The 19,001-nt window shown below is 28.2% G+C and overlaps 2 protein-coding genes across 3 annotated transcripts in view; one reads left to right on the top strand and one right to left on the bottom strand.

Annotated features, from left to right (window-relative positions):
• LOC107445304 (sushi, von Willebrand factor type A, EGF and pentraxin domain-containing protein 1) overlaps positions 1 to 2,154 on the bottom strand; it is a 46,838-nt gene extending 44,684 nt beyond the window's left edge. The window contains exon 1 of the mRNA XM_043049237.2: positions 1,456 to 2,154. Within this exon, the coding sequence (XP_042905171.1) occupies positions 1,456 to 1,723 (268 nt within the window). The 5' untranslated portion in view covers positions 1,724 to 2,154. The remainder of the gene's footprint in view (positions 1 to 1,455) is intronic.
• Positions 2,155 to 18,410, top strand: LOC107445308 (uncharacterized). 2 transcript variants are annotated; one of them, XM_043049239.2, is made up of 6 exons: positions 2,155 to 2,359; positions 9,864 to 10,055; positions 11,157 to 11,444; positions 14,002 to 14,201; positions 15,789 to 16,101; positions 17,434 to 18,410. In XM_043049239.2, exons 1-6 carry the CDS (start codon positions 2,332 to 2,334, stop codon positions 17,691 to 17,693), a joined length of 1,281 nt encoding a protein of 426 aa, XP_042905173.1. In that variant the 5' UTR covers positions 2,155 to 2,331; the 3' UTR covers positions 17,694 to 18,410. The 2 variants fall into 2 exon arrangements, with proteins under 2 accessions (XP_042905173.1, XP_042905172.1); XM_043049238.2 differs by lacking the exon at positions 2,155 to 2,359 and adding an exon at positions 5,460 to 5,613.
• Positions 18,411 to 19,001: the final 591 nt, after the last annotated feature.

Genomic DNA, 19,001 nt, shown 5'->3' with positions numbered 1-19,001 from the left:
TTTTATTCCATAACCGTCATTGAGCGACAGACCCAATATTGGGTTTGCGACTACTAATATTCTACTCGATAGTACGACTACTGTATGTTTAACTTGCAGATTTGAACCCAATGTGGATGACAAGGAAACTCCTGGATCAATTATTGGAGGAAATTTGCCTTCGTGGTAGAATTTTTTGATGGAACTAACCCGCAATTGCGTTACATGTTAAGGAAATCCTCGTACGGTTAGCCTGACGCAAGGAGAATCTCCCCTATGATCCGTCTACCACTGAGGATATTTTACTTCAGCACTGAGATCGATGCGAACCTGATGCAATATTCGTATTGACCAGCCATCCTTGGGATTTGAACCCAGTTCACCTTATTGAATCCCAATCGCTTTATCTTCTGAGTCACTATTACTCAAGTTTTTAAAATTATTGTTAAACATTCAAGATGACAAAATTGTTCGCCTATTATTGATGCATTATAACATATTTAATAAATAATAAAGCTAAGTTCTGCAACCTTTAAATATTTTACCCATTCCATTATTTTTAATTTTTTACACGCTTTAAATATTAACCAGAAGCTAAATTTTTTTTGTTGCCCTATTTTTTCTTGTTAATCTCTGTAATCGAGTACTTAAAGATTTAAGTTAGGAACTTATGATTGTTTTCGTAAACAAAGTTATTGAAAAAGATAAACTGTACTGAAGCTCTGGAATTTACTTCTAATCAAAGATATTAAATGAAAATTAATACAAATTCTAGTTGTTAGTTCAAGTTTTGTCAAATTTTGATTTTTTTAAAAACAAATATGCGTTTTTTAAGTAACAATGTCAATATATGCAGCAAAAAGAACATAGCATCGACAATTACAATGCACTGAAAATAGCTAATGTTATTTTTAAAATGAATGGTTTTTAAATTTAAATTTTTATTTATTTAAAAAAATTGAAACAAACAATTGTATTTTATTTGACAGAAATTGTTTTTTTAATTATAGAAGTTCTAGTCTTGAAAAAAATAATATATTATGTTTTATCTATGGAACAATATAAATAACTGGATTAAACGGTTATTATTTTTAAGTAAAGATGCAATTTTTAAATAACATTTTAAATTCAATTTTCTTACAAAAAAATTAAAAAAGTGAAAGTTATATATTACAACTAATTTCAGCACTTAAATATACAGAAAAAAATATTGAGTTGACAATTATTACCAATGTAAACAATTATTGTTATTTTTATAATGAATGGCTTTGAAATGGACACTCCTATTTATTCAAAAACATTAGCACTGAAGCAGACATGTTGTTTTATTTAACAGAAATTCCTTTTTAATTATAAAAGTTCTTGATTCGGTAAAAATACTTTATTTTGCTTTATATACAGAACAATACATATAATAACAATAAAGTCATATTCTTGTAATTGTTACTTAATAACTTAAAGATAAAATATACTTACTAGTTGTATCACTATAGCTGATTACTGCTACACGTGTTGCATTGACATCCACAACAATATGAGTCAAAAAAGATTCCACGAACCCTTTTTCTTCTTCAAAATGAGCTGCACCAACACTTCCAGATCTATCCAATAGAAAAACTATCTCAGCCTTACCTTGCAAAGCTTCATTAGTTGATAAATATTTCACAATCGCATCTTCCATTAACCGGTTCGTCGATGCACTTAAACTAAACGTAACACAAAACACAGCAGCATACAGAAGCATAATTCTTGGATTAAAGGCTCATTTTCCAGTTTTATGTTCAGAAATAAATTCTTTTGACTTTAGCTAATTCTATTTTTAGATTCAATTTTCAATCTCAATTTAGAATTTCAGTTTTTAATTTTCGAACTATATTTTTCGATTTCAATTCTACAATTTCTATTTTAAAAAATAGATTTAAAAAAGATCAGGTTCAAATTTCAACTGCGATTTGATTTTACACCATTTCAGTTGTAATTTTCATAAATAAACATCCACTTTTAAGGAGGTTGTCTCTTGAAAAGTGCTTTGTAAAGGCTTTCGTCCAGTTTCCCGCTTACATGGTTTTTCTAAAGTGAAACTAAGTTATCGAATTTCATCAAGTTTCCATGTCGTGGAAACGGAAGAACAGATCTTATCGGATGTCTTGTTTACGCTTTTCCTTCTGTATTTATGGAAGCGTTCGATAATATGAAAAATTCTGAATAGAATGTTTATTTTCAGTCTCCATCAACGAGATCTTGTTGCACTTACACGCTGAAAAGGTGTCTGTTTATGCGCGTTTACATACAGATTAAAAACAAAACGCATGTGGTGAAAAATGCAAAAATAATCAGATTGGAACAACGAAAATGATTCAAGGCAAGAATATTGTGATAGGTAAAAAAGAAAAAGATATTTATTTTTGTTTAAAAAGTAAAGAATGAATCAGTTGTAGTGCTAAATAAGTTGATAAGCTACGAAGTGTATAGATTAATTTGATACTATTATTTACTTTTTAAAAGCTTACTTTATACTTGTTGGTTCTTACTTAAATCTTATTTTGAGTAAATGGCCAATAAAAATATCTTTGCTAAATTATTCATGTTGATCTAAAAATGTCTCTTCACTTCCTGTGCAGCTTAATTCCATGTATTATTATTTAGACATTTAAGCACCATTGTTCGGGATTATTTAATTCATTATTTCAAAACTTGGGAATATAGTTACTCTCTTGTTTACATATATGATAACTTTCTACATGCAAGCAAGATTGAAAGATTTCAATTACTAATTTTATTTTTTCGATAGAAAATTTTACTACTTTTATATTTTATAGCCGCCGTTGAACAGCCGGCCCAATTTTCGGATTTACAACTACTAATGTTCAACTCCATAGCTTTGTAATTTTGAACCCAATCGAGAAGACATTTTTAGCTCCTGCCTTTTTTAGCTTTTACCTTCTCCATATTGAGAGAAATTCGTTTCGTGGAGCACTTTTTGTATGGAACTAACCCGTATTTGCGTTACATGGAGAAAAAGACGAACGAGAACATCCCACGGTTAGCCTGACGTCAAAGGGACTCTAACCCATGATCCGTCTATCACTGAGGATATTTCATGTCAGCACTGTGGTCGGTGCAAGCCGGATGTGGATTCGTATCGACCAGCCATTGTTGGATTTGAGCCCGGTTACCTCATTGAAAAACGAGCGCTCTATCCCTTGAGCCATCGTGGCTCTACTACTTTTATATTGTTATGTAAAAAAGTTAGGTACCTGGTAAAAGATACGGTTAGGTACCTGGAACCAGCTGGGTATTAAATCCAAGTTTTACCGGGTTTCCGATAATGGCCAAATTCTGAGAAATTGAGTTTCAAAAAAGTAAGATACTTAAAATTCGATTTCTCAGGTACTATTCAACCGAGTCCTAGTAAGTGAAAATCCTATCATTAGATCAAGAGTTATTCAGGTTGGTCTGTTTTTTTACTCACGAAAACTGTACAGTTACAAATCAGCTATTTTAAATATTGGAAGATGTTAATTTATATCTTACACGAAAAAAAAGCTGTTAATTGACGAGAAACAAAGAGTTAACAAGTATTTACAAAATAAAATCGAGGTTTATCAAAGGTTATTTTTGTGCCACATAAACCTATATTAGTACTGTTAAAATTACCAAATTTCGGTTTAAGGTTGCCAAATTCTACCATATTTACTAACTAACAGTAATAAAAACCATATTTTATTGTTAAATTTACCCAAAGTCAGTCGCTTTGATAAAAATTACTGTGTTTTTGGTATTTTTATAGAGCCAGAAATAGGGTAAGTTGTATCATATTTTGATAATTTTCACCATACTTTTTTTTCTGAGGGTAAAAATATAATATTTACTTAAACTTAAAAGTATCCTAATATACTTAGATTGGGGAAAGAAATAACTTTACGTATTATTATTACTTCGTGGAATTTTTTTAAATTTTTTTTTATATATATAAATGTTCTATAAAATTGTAACTTAAGCAGTAACTCTGTTAATTATATAAATTGTCGGCATTGTTACCCTGGTTATTACTGAAACAAAATAATATTAATTGTGGGATTTTTATTTTTGAAATAAGTTAAGTTTATTTACTTTTAATGTATTATTTGTTGTCCATTAATTAAGAAAAAACGCTAGATCTGCTATTAATTAATCTGTTGCTTAGTGTAAAATCATTGTTTAAATGCTTTGCGTCTAAATATGCTTGCTATCGTATTTATTAAATTAACTTTTAACTTAAATATAAATGCAAAAAAAAAAAAATCATTTTCACTAATTTTATTTAAATTATATAAAATGTTTTTTCATACAGTATAATACATCACTGTGAGATTAGAGTATGGTCAAAACTATCAAAATATGATAAAATTTACCTTGTTTTTGACGCTATGGGTACACCAATAAGCTCGATGCTTTTTTCGAAGCTTTTGCTAATGATTTTGGTAAAATTAACAATAAAATAAGGTTTTATAATCTATGATAAAATTTAGTAAAATGTGATAAAATTTGGTTGCTTCATCATGATGCCCTAGAGTATGGCAAAAAAGCAATTTATTTTATCAATTCAACTAAAATTCAATTTAATTTATTCGGTTCAATTTACTTTTCAGTTTGGTATATTTTACCAAAAGTGTGGTAATAAGAACTATAATTTTGAAAACCAGATTTTACAGATAACCGTTACCGTCTGAACTGAAAAATTACCAAATGAATGGTTTAAACAACATATATTTGGGTTTTATTAAGCAGAATTAGGTTTTTTCTTTACCAGAAAATTTATTACCATACTCTACGGTAATTTTACCAGAGTTCTTTCTCCGTGCATAATAAAACCAATATTACCAGAGAAGATAAAATATATTAAAACAATTTCTCTACATAGCATAGCAATTTTTGTGGCCTAGAAAAAATTTAATTATGTTTTAAGGTAGCAAATAATTTAACACTGTTTATATATTTAGAAAATATAAAATTTCTTTTATGAAAGTAAAGATTAAATAATAAAGAAGATTTAAAAAAAATATCTAAACTACTAAAAAACCAACTTTTTCAGTTTAGTAAAAATTTTAAAACATTTTAAGGTATTAGTTATTTAACAAAGTTCTTATTAAAAAATGAATTAAACAGAAAAAAAAGGGTTGAATATGTTTAGAAAAACAAAAACAAGCGTAAATCCCTGAGGGAGAAAAAAAAGTGTCAGTTGTTGAAAAGAAACGTCTGGATACCATCAACGCTCACGTCTCCAGCGTAGATTAAACACTGAGAATCTATGATGGAATGAGCCAATGCGGAGATTAAGAAATGTCTCTAACGTTCGTAAATCCTGAACTACAGCATAAAAAATATTCATTAATGTTTTGAATAATAAAAACAAAATATTCTGGAAACGCCGTATCAGATATTGTCGGGAATGAAGGACATTTTTTGGAGATGTCATCAATATGAAATCTTAAAATAAAATATGGTAACATAATGTGGGCCGTAATTTAGTATAAATACCCTCTCTGAAAACATGATAATTATGAACCTGTTTCAGTTCACAAAGAAACTGTTTAGTTATTTTAAAAATGGCTCTTTTCTATTTGATTTCGTTATACGGAGCTTTTCAAATTGGTAAGTTTACTTCAAATACTATATAAATAACTTATTATCAAAATATATGTTTTTTTTACCTATACTGAATAAAAAGAAATTTTTTTATTTTAACTTAAAACAACTTTTTCAGAGTTTTTTTTAACTGCTATTAAAGCATATTAGGAAAAAAAATTCCGTATTTAAGATTTACAGATGCAAGGATCAATAAAATTTATAAAAAAAAAAATTGCTAATTATCTCTGTTTTACCAATACCTTTTTTCTTACAATTGACGTCGATTTTAAATCTCAATTAGTTTTATCTTCAAAGCATACATAAAAATGAAAAAATTAAACTACGCTGTAGAAAACCTCGGTAAATCTTTAGCCAGTATTTGGAGCAAAGTTTAGTTAAAAAGATGATTTTATGCTAGTTATACCGTAAATTATGAAGTATGATCGAAAAACACTTCTATGGTGCAACTAACTGCTCCAAATTTTGTAAAAGGCACAAAACTTTGACCATGACTGTAAACTGAACGATATTTGCTTACCACACCATCTTTTCCTTACAACTCGGTCTCGGTGTATCGGGACGACTAATGCATATTGTTCCAAGTGTCAATTTATTTAAATAGGTCAATGTTTTATTTGCATTAATTAAAGTTCATTTCTTTTATAATGCCTTTTTGCATTTGTTTGGAGGTATAAATGGTTAGAGGTATAATATGCTCACGGTAAAGAGTTTTGTTACTGTAAATAGCAACCTTGGCCAGCATTTGAGTGCTTTAAAAATACCTATTAATGGCGCAACCTTCTTCGGCTTTTAAATATTAAAAAAAATGAAAACAGGTATTTTGTTTTTTCAAAACGTCTACTTTTTCTGCAACCTTTTACTCATATTTTGAACTAGCGAAATACCAATATGTGGTAAAATAGAACTCCAATTTATGTTGCCAGTAAATAAATACCGTGACTCGGAAGTTTTAATAGTGTAAAACTACAAGTTCTGCACGCAGCTGTTTATGCATAAATTTTTGTTGTAAAGATTTTAAGTGTTTAAAAAATGTATAAAAATTAGAATAATAAGTTATTATAAAATTTATACATTACGAACTACATCATAATGAATGGTTTTCAATAAAATATGAAGTGTTGCTTAAGTTTTTACTACCAACAATGTATATAATTGTTTTTATAATTATGATGCTTTTAAAATATTTGGCGTTTTCATAAAATTATTGTTCAGATAATTATTTGATAGAATGTTAATAACAAAAATTATTCATGGTTTTGTATTTTAAATTATACACGAAAGAAAGTAATTCAGATGTGAAAAATCGTCTAAATTTTAAAAAAAATAATACTTAAAGTTAGATCAAAATTTTTGTAATTAAAAAAAAAGCACAAAATTTAAAAAAAAATATCGCTAACTTAGAAAAATTTTAGCTTGTGTTTAAAATTTTTTTAATGCTTCTAAATGAAATTTAATTTAAGTCAGTGTAATCAGTGCAATTAATCAGTGCAATTAAGTTTAGATAATCAGGTGCAATTTTTAATCAGTGTAGATTTAAATTTACTTAATTCTACGCTGTATGCTACTATTTCTTGTTAACTAAATTTTAATAAATATTTTGATTTTTGAATTTTATTTTCAAGCTTAGGTGTATTTATTTGCTATGATATAAATTATAAATTATTTATATTCTGAACTCAGCTTCATCAAAAATGATTCTACTGTAAAGAAAACTTCTTTAACAACTTTACATTATCTTGTAGCTTGTATCTCGTAGATTATCGCAGTAGCTTTGTTCGCATACTTGCTTTTTTAATCAAATTCTGTTTACAATTAAAGCTAGTCAAATATTTTTTGCCAAAGAAATTTTTTTAGAAATTATACGAAATGTTAATGCTGAATAATTCTCAGTTTGTATTTATTACTTTAATTATATATATTGAATAAACACAGCTTAATCTAAATTTTCTTATAAAAACAAAAATAATTTAGTAAAATATAAATAAAGCTTATTTACTGTTTAATGATAGTAATGCGACAAGTAAAAAAAAGTTATAAAATGTTGCTTAATAAGGTTTAACTGCGATAACTTTAATAGAGATAACACTTCAGTTTTAAGTTTTTAATTTTGAATAACAGTCGTAATCTGAAGAGTAATAATAGTAGAGAATAATATTAAGAAGGGATGATTAATAAATATCAGTAGTTAATAAAGAATAAATAAATAGTTAACTTGTGAATACTGTTAAAAACTTCATTAATTTTATGCTGATAACAGCCAAAAATATTATTCAGAAATGATATTATTATGAGATTTTTATATCCAATAAAATTGACGATAATCATAAATTTCAATGATGCTTCGAGATTTATCGTATATCCAATATTTTTTGTGTTACGAAATTAATGACTAACAAACTATATTTTAAATTTTAATTGAAAAACGTGCGTGCAAAAAGTGAACGTTCAAAATAATACAAACTGATTTCTTTTGCATTTTGTATGTAATAATTCTAATCGCACCGATGTGGTTGTTTGAGTTGCTGTATGGTCATAAGTTTACTAATAACAATTCATTTGGATTAATAATGAAACTAAAAACATATGTAATTTTTCAATCATATAGAACAAAAGTTTTTAAATATTTTCTTATTAAGTTATTTGCTTAGAATCTTAGAATTATTGTTAATGCTGTTCAAACTTTTATGGTGCAACGTAAAAAATTTATTATACTTATTGAAGATAATAAATTCTATTAAAATTTATTTTTTAATTGCTCTTTAATTGTAATTAAAGAATGCATCTTTGGTCGCTAATTAATAATTAAATGACAGGTAAACTTTATCGAAAACTTACGAAAAAATAATTATTATTGATGCTAATAAAATAAAAAGTATTAAGCATGAAGATTATTACCATATATGTAATGAAATTTAAAGGCTGTGAAATAGAAATGAAGATATTAAAAAAACTTTTGGTTACAACTCTGTGAAAAATTTTGGTGCATTAGTTGCTACCATTATTGGTGTATAGATAAACTAAACCGCTTTACAGTGCATGTTCTCATATTTTTAATTTACTTTTTAACTTATGTAGTTTTATTCAGTTAATTGTTAATTTTTTGTTTATTTATTTACTGACAACACACATTTTCATGAACATTAGAAACAATATATGTCTTCACTGTAAAAACATTTCATAAAAAAATCCAATCACATTTTAATTATAATATATGCACTAATTCTTCCAAACAATTATTATTTTGATAGTTTTCTTGTAACTATTAAAATTTTCTCCGATTCACCCAAAACTTTTAATAATTTTACCAATATTATTTTCAATTAATAAATGCACGGCTTATCAATTAATTTTAGATTAGAATTTAAATTTACATTAACATTACATTTCATATTATGATATATTAGGAAAAAAAATAAACTTTTAAAAATATATAAATTGTTTAAAAACATTCTGCAAAAATAGCTATTTATTAATATTTCCTCCTACACTCGTAATTTATTAAATATTTCATAAAAATAGTAATATTATTGAGAATTCTTAATTCAATTTGAAAAAATTTGCAGGGAACATAGAAACTATTACTGGAAGTTAGAAATTGCCAAGAAACGATTTCATAAATTTTATTCATACAACTTTTTAATTAATTTTTCAAATGAGTTAACAAATTTGTTTTTTTTTTGGAATCTATGTACTTTTTAAATAGATTAATCGAACATAGACTCTAAAACGTTATACAGTAATAAATTAAATTTGTGATGATTTATAATTTAATTAATTATCATAATGTTCATTTAAACAATATTTTTGTTCACATATTAATTTTAAATATAAGGTTAAATAATTTTCATAAAACCAAAATCTTCATTTCATCTTTTAATCTGTGGCACTACACTTTAAGCATTTCGGAGTAAAAAAATTTATCTACTCCAAATTTGACTCCTATAAAATTTTTCAGACTCTAACCCCACAGCCATGGTTTTACTGGCAAAGAAAATTTGTTTTGAAAATTTTTCCCTTGTCTTCACCGTGATTGATATCTATAATAATTCACCAGACTTAGATCATGTTTTAATATTTTTCTCTCAATGATTTGCAACACTCAATGTTCATTTATTTTTTACTTTGATTTTGGTAAGATTTCTGGAAATGCACACTAACGATGATGATTAAGGATCACCCAATAATTGTAAAAATCATCGAATGTCAAGATATGTTTTGTAAGAAATGTTTTATTTTTTTATATATTTGTCTAGCTTTTGGAGGTGAGCCCATAGTCAACTGCCCAGCACCCCGGTCACCTGATCATGGTCAAACTTTTCTGTATCAAGATGGAAGGGTGGTGAAGTATGTTTGTGAACCCGGCTATGTACTTTATGGTAAAGAATTCGTACGCTGCGTTGATGGTAAATGGGAAGATGAGATCACCACGTGCTTGAAAATAGACGGTGAGTACACTGGTCAAAATATTGTAAAACATTTTAAATTAATCATTCAAGAAGTTCTAGCAAATTTTTGATCACTGTACATATTTAGAACTATTCACTTGAAACAAACCGAATTGATAACTGTATTTCCAAAACTTTCAGAAATAAACATTAATTGACTATTTATAGTTATTTTTTCAAAATGTTGAGGCTTATAATTAGTGATACTAGATTGCAAATGTGTGGCTTTAATTTTACTAAATTTTTAGCATTTGCTTTGCAGTTCCTAATTGCAATAGATATATAATTAGAGTCGCGGTGGCACAGAGAGATATAGCATCCTAATCTGGTTGAAGTTTGAATCCCAGCGGTGACTAGTTATAATGATTTCTGCTCCCAGATCGCACCGACCGCAGTGTTGACGTAAAATATCCTCATTAGCTGACGGATTATAGGTTGCCCTCGGGCTAACCGTGGGTGCAAATGTAACATGCAACGCAAATGTTTGTTACTTCCATCCTAAAGTTCTCCACGAAGATCTAAAGTGCTTTGTCTCTAAAGTGCTTTGTCATTGAGTAGTTTTCATATGTTATGGGTTGGGTTCAAAATTGCAAGGCTATTGAGTTGAACCTTATTGACATTAGAAATCCAGAATTATGTCGGATGTTTAACGCCGATTTTAAAATAAAATATATAATTAGAAATGTTCATTTGCTATCTTAATTTGATAATTAATATAAATAATAAGCAGTTTCTTGGAATTACGTGTACTTTTATGTACAAAAAGTTTCATAGAAATTTAAAGTATTGAATAATGTCTTTTAACACACGTGATATCCCATTGCACATTTTTGAAAACTGAATCGTAACAAATGAAATATTATGAACAAGTTTTTCAAACAATTTTGAAATGTTTTTAATCCAGCCATGCGTGCTCATAAACTTGTATGAGAAGAATTTTATTAAATCATTATTTTAATTATTTTTTTATTAGTTTCAAACATAACCGATTTTGGGCATATTATTTGAAATATATGACGGTATATATAAGGAGAAACAAATGACGCATGACTAAAATCTTTAAAACTTGTTAGAGAAAAATGAAAAATAATTCTTTTTTAGAAAATGGTGACCTGGAAGAACCATCAGACGAAATGCTTCAAATGACTCCTCCCCTTCCACCTCCCAGACCATTGTTCAGCTGGGGTAATGAAGAAGAAATCGATGAAAAAGAACAAAATTCGACGTCTGATGACGAAATGCCCATGAGTGACGAAGCTCGTCTAAGAATGGTAATGTATCCTAGACGTCGTGCTCGAATTGTCACAACGCGTGTACGTCCCGCAAGAATTAACAGTGCATCGGAATTGGAAGATGAAGAGAAGAAAAGATCTAATTCAAAGAAGGAAAGTATGAACACATATTTTGAAAATTCTAATGAAAATTCATAAAATGTCCTTCTAAGTTTTCAGTTTTTGCATTGAAACAAATATAGCCAAAACTTGCCGGAAGCTTTATAAGATTCCAAATTGAATCACATTATCTAGCAAATAATTCCAACTTAAACTTTATTTTACGGTATTATGGTTCATTAACACTTCATTAATTTTGTCGTAAATTTACATGGAAATAGGATTCAAAGTACTGGTATTATGGTTCAAGAAACAGATATTAGGGTTTAACGTTGAACCCCTTTTTCTGAGAGCTTACACTCACCGAAAATCCACCATACTCGATGAATTGAATGAACAATATCCTGTAAATTTGGTTTTACAAACTGTTATTTCTTTATTATGTTACTGTTCAATTCAAGTTCTACTATTATGAGATAAGGCGTTAGGAAGGTTATTTTCCAGGCATCCTTCATCTAGAAACTATATTAAGTTTTCATTAAATTTGCAAGATATTGTGGTTCAACACATAACTTTAACAGTCTAGTAATAAATAATGAATTATTCTACAACTAATTCAAATTTTAAATATCTCAAAGATACTCAAAGATCTACTGTAATGAATGATATACAGAAGTGAAGGGTTAAAACCAAAATACATTTTAATGCACTTAATTAATTCCTTAACTGTCACCTAAGTAAAATTGAGCAAAAAGAGTAGTCAAAATTGTCAGGATATGGTAAAATTTACCGTAATTCTGGCTTTACGAGAACACCAAAAAGCTTCATAATTTTTGCAGAAGTGTTCTGGTACGAATTGGTACAATTCACAATGATATTACTTTATAATGTGTGATGAAATTCAGTAAATGTGCTAAAATTTCGTAATTTTATCATGATACCATAGAGAATGGCATAAAAACAATTCAGTCGGTTAAATTTACGTAGTAATAAAAACCGAGGCCATAATTTTAAAAACCAGAACTTCCGATAAACCGTTATCGTACAAGTGAAAAATTTACCAAGTGAATGGTTAAAAAAAACACGAATATTTTGATTTTATTAAAAAAAATTTTTTTTTTTTTACTTGAAATGTTATTACCATAGCGTATGGTAGTTTTACCAAAATTGTTTTCTCTTAGTACTAATGTAATGTTAATAACGGCTACTGTTAATGTCAACGCTGTTATTTGCATGCTTTTGTCAATGCTAATACCAACATTGTCAATGCTATTACCTATGTTAAGAATACTGCTGTTACTGAATGATGTTTGGCGATAATAAGCTCTTAAATTCCTAAGAAAGCTTATTAATATAGACGTAAAAGACAGGCATTTGTTTGATCATAAAGAATTATCATCCGTGTTTTAATTTTATAAACAAGTATTATGCGATGTAAAATTTATCTACTTACACTTATTTATTACATTCATTTCCTAACATTTGTGTTACTTTAAAAAAAGAAAATTTCGTAGTAAAGTAACAGCAAGAAATGTAGAAATGTTTCGAAACTTTTTTTCGGATTTATTATTTATATATTTTATATTTAGGATTTTTATCTTTTTAATTACAAACTTATGAAAACAAAAGTAATTTATTAAGTAGTTGAACATAAAAAATTATCTAAATGTATATTTTAAGCAATCGCATTGCTCTAGATAGTTAAATCATAACTAAATTTTGTGCCCTATTTAAGAGTTCAAATTTAAAGAACCAAAATCAAAATTATATCAGTGGTTTTATTGCTCTTTATTATTTTTATAATGAGTTTCACATTGCAGCAATGAATTTAAACAAGAATTAACAGGTAAGATTTTTTTGTGTGTGAAAAATAAAAGTAGATAAAAAAGTTGGAGAATGCAAGTTTGGAACATAATTTAAATTGTAGCCTTATTTTTATTATCGTTATAATCACTTACGCATTAATACATTATGTGGAGAGTGAGTAATTCTCAATGTCAACTTTTATCTATTAAAAGGTACCCCACCATAGAATCGAGTTAACATGTCTTATATGCTAGTGAATTGGAATTGTATTTTTGTAGTGGTAGATACACTACAGTACTCCCCCACCAGAATTTTATCTGTGATAAATTCGATAAACGGATACCACTAGCTGATTCATTGTTGTTTTTTGAGAAGCCGGGAGAGCTGTATTAAGATCACCGTACTTTTTGAGTGCTGATCGTAAGAGCTGTATTAAGTTCACGGTCATGGTTGCCTTTAGCAGTCGAGTGTATACGTTTTACGTTGTGTGTGATAGAGACTGAGAAGCAACAGGGTGAGGAGGACAATGTCGCAGCTACAAGTAACAAGTCAACTGTTCAATGTAGACCATCCATCGAAGTACGCGCGTTCAAATCGTAGTGGGCGTTTCTGCCAAGGTAGGCGTGTTCACATCACGTCCGGATTAGCAATGTGGGGAGTGAGTAGTTATCGACAATGTCAACCTTCATCTATGAAAAGGTACATCACCATAGAATCGAGTTAATATGTCTTATATACTAGTGAATTGGAACTGTATTTTTGTAGTGGTTGATACACTACACATTATTTATTTTCATTTGCTATTATAGCTTCGGCAACAACAATACATCTAGAAGGACCACCTTCATCAATCTTTGTCAGGAGAACTCTAATTCCAGGAAAAGTGGCCAGCCAAGAGCAATCTCTCAACCAACAATACAGAACAGCTACAGTACGCATGACAGTTGAAGAAAAAGAAGATCCTGAACATGTACAAGTTGTTGCCTTGCCAAGAGCTGCTGTTGCTCAGGTAAACGAGATCGCGTAATTGTCACAATCACCGAATCAATTCAATTATAAAATGTAATTACAGTTATTGAGTTATTTAACATCTGAAATGTTATTACAGTAATTGAATTGATTAAATTTTGAAATGATATTACAATCAGTGAATTAATCAAATTCTGAAATGCTATTTCAGTTACCGAATTAATTAAATTTCGAAATGATAATCAAAATCACTAAAATTACTAAATTCTGAAATTTTATTACAGTTATTTAATTAAATAAATTCTGAAATACTATTCCAGTAATTTAATTAATTAAATTCTGAAATATTATTACAGCTACTGAACTAGTTGAATTTTGAAATGGTATAACAATCACTGAATTAATTGAATTAAGTAATGTTAAAACAGCTACTGAATTAATTTAAATTCTCAAATGTGCTAATTAGAAACATATTTATCATAATTATTAATTGCAATTGTTTTCGCCTATAGCATCATACAATCCGGTTAATGTCTTTCATCTGTCTAAACGGATAAACACTGCGCAATTTCAAACCAGTTAGTTATTACTTCACGTTTTGCTATTTAAGTTTAGTGTGAAATTAACCGAGCAGAGAGGAGTGCAATTTTTTTTTAACCGTCCCTCCTTCTCAGTAGTCAAGAACTATTTAAATTATCAATAAAAAGTCTAATTAACTTATCACTAAAAAGTCTAATTAACTTATCACTAAAAAGTCTAATTAACTAATTAACAGCAGTTTTAACATAAAATTGTTAGAACACATTTATTTGTAGTAAATATTTTTGCTCATTTGAAATGAATCCTTAAGAATAAGTGTATGAAGTCATATTTTATTTTTTTAAGAAATTATTCAGTTAATTTTTAACGCAAATAATCTTTTTTCTTGCAAATTCTCCTGTTTATATCGTAACCTTCTTAAGCAAGTCAGATAAAAAAACTCTTTTTATTTTTAAACTTTTGCATTGTTGCTTAGTTTTAGAATTTTTCAAAAAGAGAATTAAAAATACCGAGGGAATTTCAATTTTTTTAATGTTGTTTAAGACTTCATTGAAGTAATATAGTCCCATCACTAATCAAAACAATGCGAGATTAGTGACAAAACTCATGGTACTTAAACTGAAATTCTGCTCAGTTTGAAATAATTTTAAATATTAATCAAAATTCACGCCATTATTTACAATGCAAACAGGAGTAAAATAGTAATAGACTCAAATTCTTCTTATAAAAAAATTCATGGCAAAAAAAATCCACATAATTTTTTTGTACCTCGAGGCAAAGCGTATTGAATGAAAAACTTTAGTTAGAATGCCGACGTTTTAAACGTTTAATATCAAATTAATGCCATATCTACTGAATAGTCCGACAAACAGCTTATCTTTTAACGAGTTTCTTTTCTAGAATGATAAGGGAGAAGACAGATCTACAAAATTTTTTGTAACTCGAAGAATTATGCAATTATGCAAAGCGTATTGAATGAAAAAGTTTAGTTAGAATGACGGCATTTTAAACGTTTAATATCAAATTAATGCCATATGTACTGAATAGTCCGGCAAACAGCTTATCTTTTAATGACTTTCTTTTCTAGAATGATAAGGGAGAAGACCAGTTGAGGCAAATGTACTGGTGGGCTGCTCAAAACTACCACCAAAACTATCAAAACTATCCCAGACAAGCCTCCCTGGTGGAATACAGAAGTGGAAGTCCTGTAGCAATGACACTCAGTGAATCTCAAATAGCTTGGATCAACAGCTTGCACCCAGATTTAAGGGATCAGTACTTGAGGGATTTGTATGTTGTGAGGGCTGAAGAGGCAGTTGAGGGAGCAAGAGCACAAGCATTTTTGAGAAGATACGAAGATGCTTATCTGTACCCATACTTGATCAGGCAACCTGTTTCTGGTGAGTAATGTGTCCCACAACAAGTAATATTCCATAATTTAAAACTTATTCGGTTTTCTTCATAGATAGTAGCTATTATAACGAGAACGAAACATGAAAAAACAAGTAATGAGTTCCATTATAATTTCTGGAGAAGTAAATAATGTTTTAAAAGATAGAAATAGTTAGTGAGCATAAATCCAGCAGAAAACATATAAAGATTAATTACAAAAGAGAATGATGTGAATTGTTATGAGCTTCGCTTTCAAACTAATAAGTCAAATTGTAAAACTGTCCAATTTACTTGTTGATAACTAAGTAAATAAAGTATTAAACTGTCAATTTATTTTATATTCCTATTAACTAAATATTAAGCTTAAGACCAAATTTATCAAAACGGTTGTTGTCCTATATTTAAATTAAATTTTTAATAGTGAGATTGCAGTCTAGACGTAAAAGAGAAATAACTTCGTATCGACTGTTTAAAAATAATTACCTATATTATGTTGTGTTTAAAGATATATTTGATTGCTTCGATCTATTTTTAATGTTAACTTTAAGGAATAAAAAAAATTAATAGTTGGGAGGGGTTTATTTATTAAGGAGATCATTTTTATTAAAAGAAAATTGTAGTTGGAACGTAGAGCTGATAATTACTAAATTTAAGGTAACCCAGGTGATTATCTATATTCCTCAACTAATCTAAGATACTTGAAAATAAATCCTTTTAAAATAAATCCTTTTAAAATAAAGACCTTCCAATAATATTTTTAAGAAATCAGCATTATCTTCATACTATTTGAAATACGAACATACCGGAAATAAACTTATTTTTAGCCACCAAAGCTAACTAATGAAAACAGCGCAGTTTATAGTTCACCCTATTCTCCAAAAATCGTTATTTCTATAGAAATAAAAATAATGATGAGAAACTACCCTGTTAAGCATTCCGGATCAAATTACGATATAAAAGTACCAACAGTTTGGTTGCATTATCCATAATATCTATTTTGCCATATTTACTTAATTAGAGTGATTCAGAGTGATTATTATTGTAAAATTACGGTATGTCAGATTTTTCGTTCCATAACATGTTCTGATAAAAATTACCGGTAAAATGTGTCGGCACCCTGAGTGCCTGCGCTTTTTTTATAATTTTATCCGCAATATTTTACAGTGCAAATAACAATGAAGATTATATAGCAATAAAATTATGCTAATGAATTAATTATTATTTTGCTTAATGCTGAATTTGTATAAACTTTTTTATTATTGACTTTGTGCAAAGTTAAAAAGTTCTTCTCCTCAACTTATATATACGATATTAAAATTGATATACAAATTACTTTTCAGTCGTACGAGATCCAGTTTCAGTTTATGATTATTCCTGCAATCAAGCTGGATCCCAATTTGTAACAGCTCCCAAACTTCCCAATGCTCACATAGCTCGTTATGACAGAAGACAAAATCCTAATACACCACGAAATCACTATTTGAGTGCCGTATATAGATGCAACCCTGGCTTCGTCATGATCGATCCTAGGTTCACTGAGCTACACTGTAGCAGAAGAAGTTGGGTCGGCACTGAGCCCATATGTATTCCAAGATCCTGAATTACAGTACAAGAATTTTTCTAGAAATTGGAGATGAAAGGAAGCTACCCTTTTTCAACGCACAATCTCTGCTTACGGTTTGATATATATTATTAAGCACTATAATATATATTATGTTTTGTAAATGCTTTTGTGAGATATACTAGTGGTGTATTTTTTAAATAATGACTCTAAATAAATGTACATAATATTTTACTTAAAATGTTGCTTTCGAAACAGAAATTTTTTTTATGTAAATAAATTACAAATAATTACAAAATTTGGTTAGGATTTTCAATAATGTTAACTTTTTTCTGCTTAAAAGTTCTTCTTAACGTAAAAATTTTATTTGTGGTGATAAAAATTAACGCAAAATGGTTAATGGAATGCAATGAATATTATTAAATTATTATAATATGAGTAACTCAGCTAACTATAATATGACTTTACGAATGACTCTTTATTTTGATAGTTTCTTTTATTAAGAAAATAATGTTAATACTTATATTTTATTTTGTAAATATAGATGTATAAAAAGTTTGTCTATATAATAACTCAAAAGAATAACAATTTAAATAGATTTATTTGAAAACGATTATCTTTTTTGTCAAACATATGGTTTAATTTTTGTAAAAGATTGTTTATGAATGTATATAGAGCTTTGTATTTTTTGCGTATTAAAAATAAGATATGTTTTCTGTGTAAATATTGCAATCAATAAATGAATAAGCATTAAAATTGTTTGACTCACTTTAATGTAAGTTTAATTTAAAATGCCTGGAATTAAGCAGTCACTCATGCAGATACCATGCACGATAAGAACAATATTCTGAAAATTTCTCAGGAAAAGAACTAGGAATGGAAATGCTATTTTAGGAGTCTATATTTTTTTATTGGAAATAATTAGAATACATAATTATTAAATGTGGATAAAGGACAGTTTAAAAAAATGTTTTTGAAAGAAAAATACTTTTTTCGGCATTTTTTAACTTAAAAAAATGCTTGGATTAAGAATTTTTATGAAATTTTTCATCCTAAGATTTGTACACGATAAAAATTCCGGATCCGATTATAATATAAAGTATCGGTGCTTTGGGTAAATCATTCGTAAAATTCATTTTTACCGTAATCATATTTTCTGTTTTTTGATCTGTTCCGATAAAAATCGATTTTACGGTTAGAAGTGCCGCTACCCTGAATGCCGGTACTCCTTACCCCAATTTAAACCAGGAATTTTTTATAGCGCACACTTGAAATTATTAGTTTCAGAATCGCCCAAATTTTCTAAACGTATGTCTAATATTTGTAGCAATAAAACTGTAATTCAAA

Source organism: Parasteatoda tepidariorum, chromosome 2 (assembly GCF_043381705.1).
Source record: "Parasteatoda tepidariorum isolate YZ-2023 chromosome 2, CAS_Ptep_4.0, whole genome shotgun sequence".
In the NCBI taxonomy this organism is placed as follows: Eukaryota; Metazoa; Arthropoda; class Arachnida; order Araneae; family Theridiidae; genus Parasteatoda; species Parasteatoda tepidariorum.
This window is presented reverse-complemented; position numbering and strand designations above follow the sequence as displayed.

Bases quoted from the DNA above. Each gene is read 5' to 3' on its own strand.
- LOC107445308 (XM_043049238.2), top strand. From the start codon at position 5,568: ATGGCTCTTTTCTATTTGATTTCGTTATACGGAGCTTTTCAAATTG. The intron at 10,056-11,156 runs GTGAGTACACTG...ATTCTTTTTTAG, and splicing joins CACGTGCTTGAAAATAGACG to AAAATGGTGACCTGGAAGAA. The intron at 16,102-17,433 runs GTGAGTAATGTG...ATTACTTTTCAG, and splicing joins GATCAGGCAACCTGTTTCTG to TCGTACGAGATCCAGTTTCA.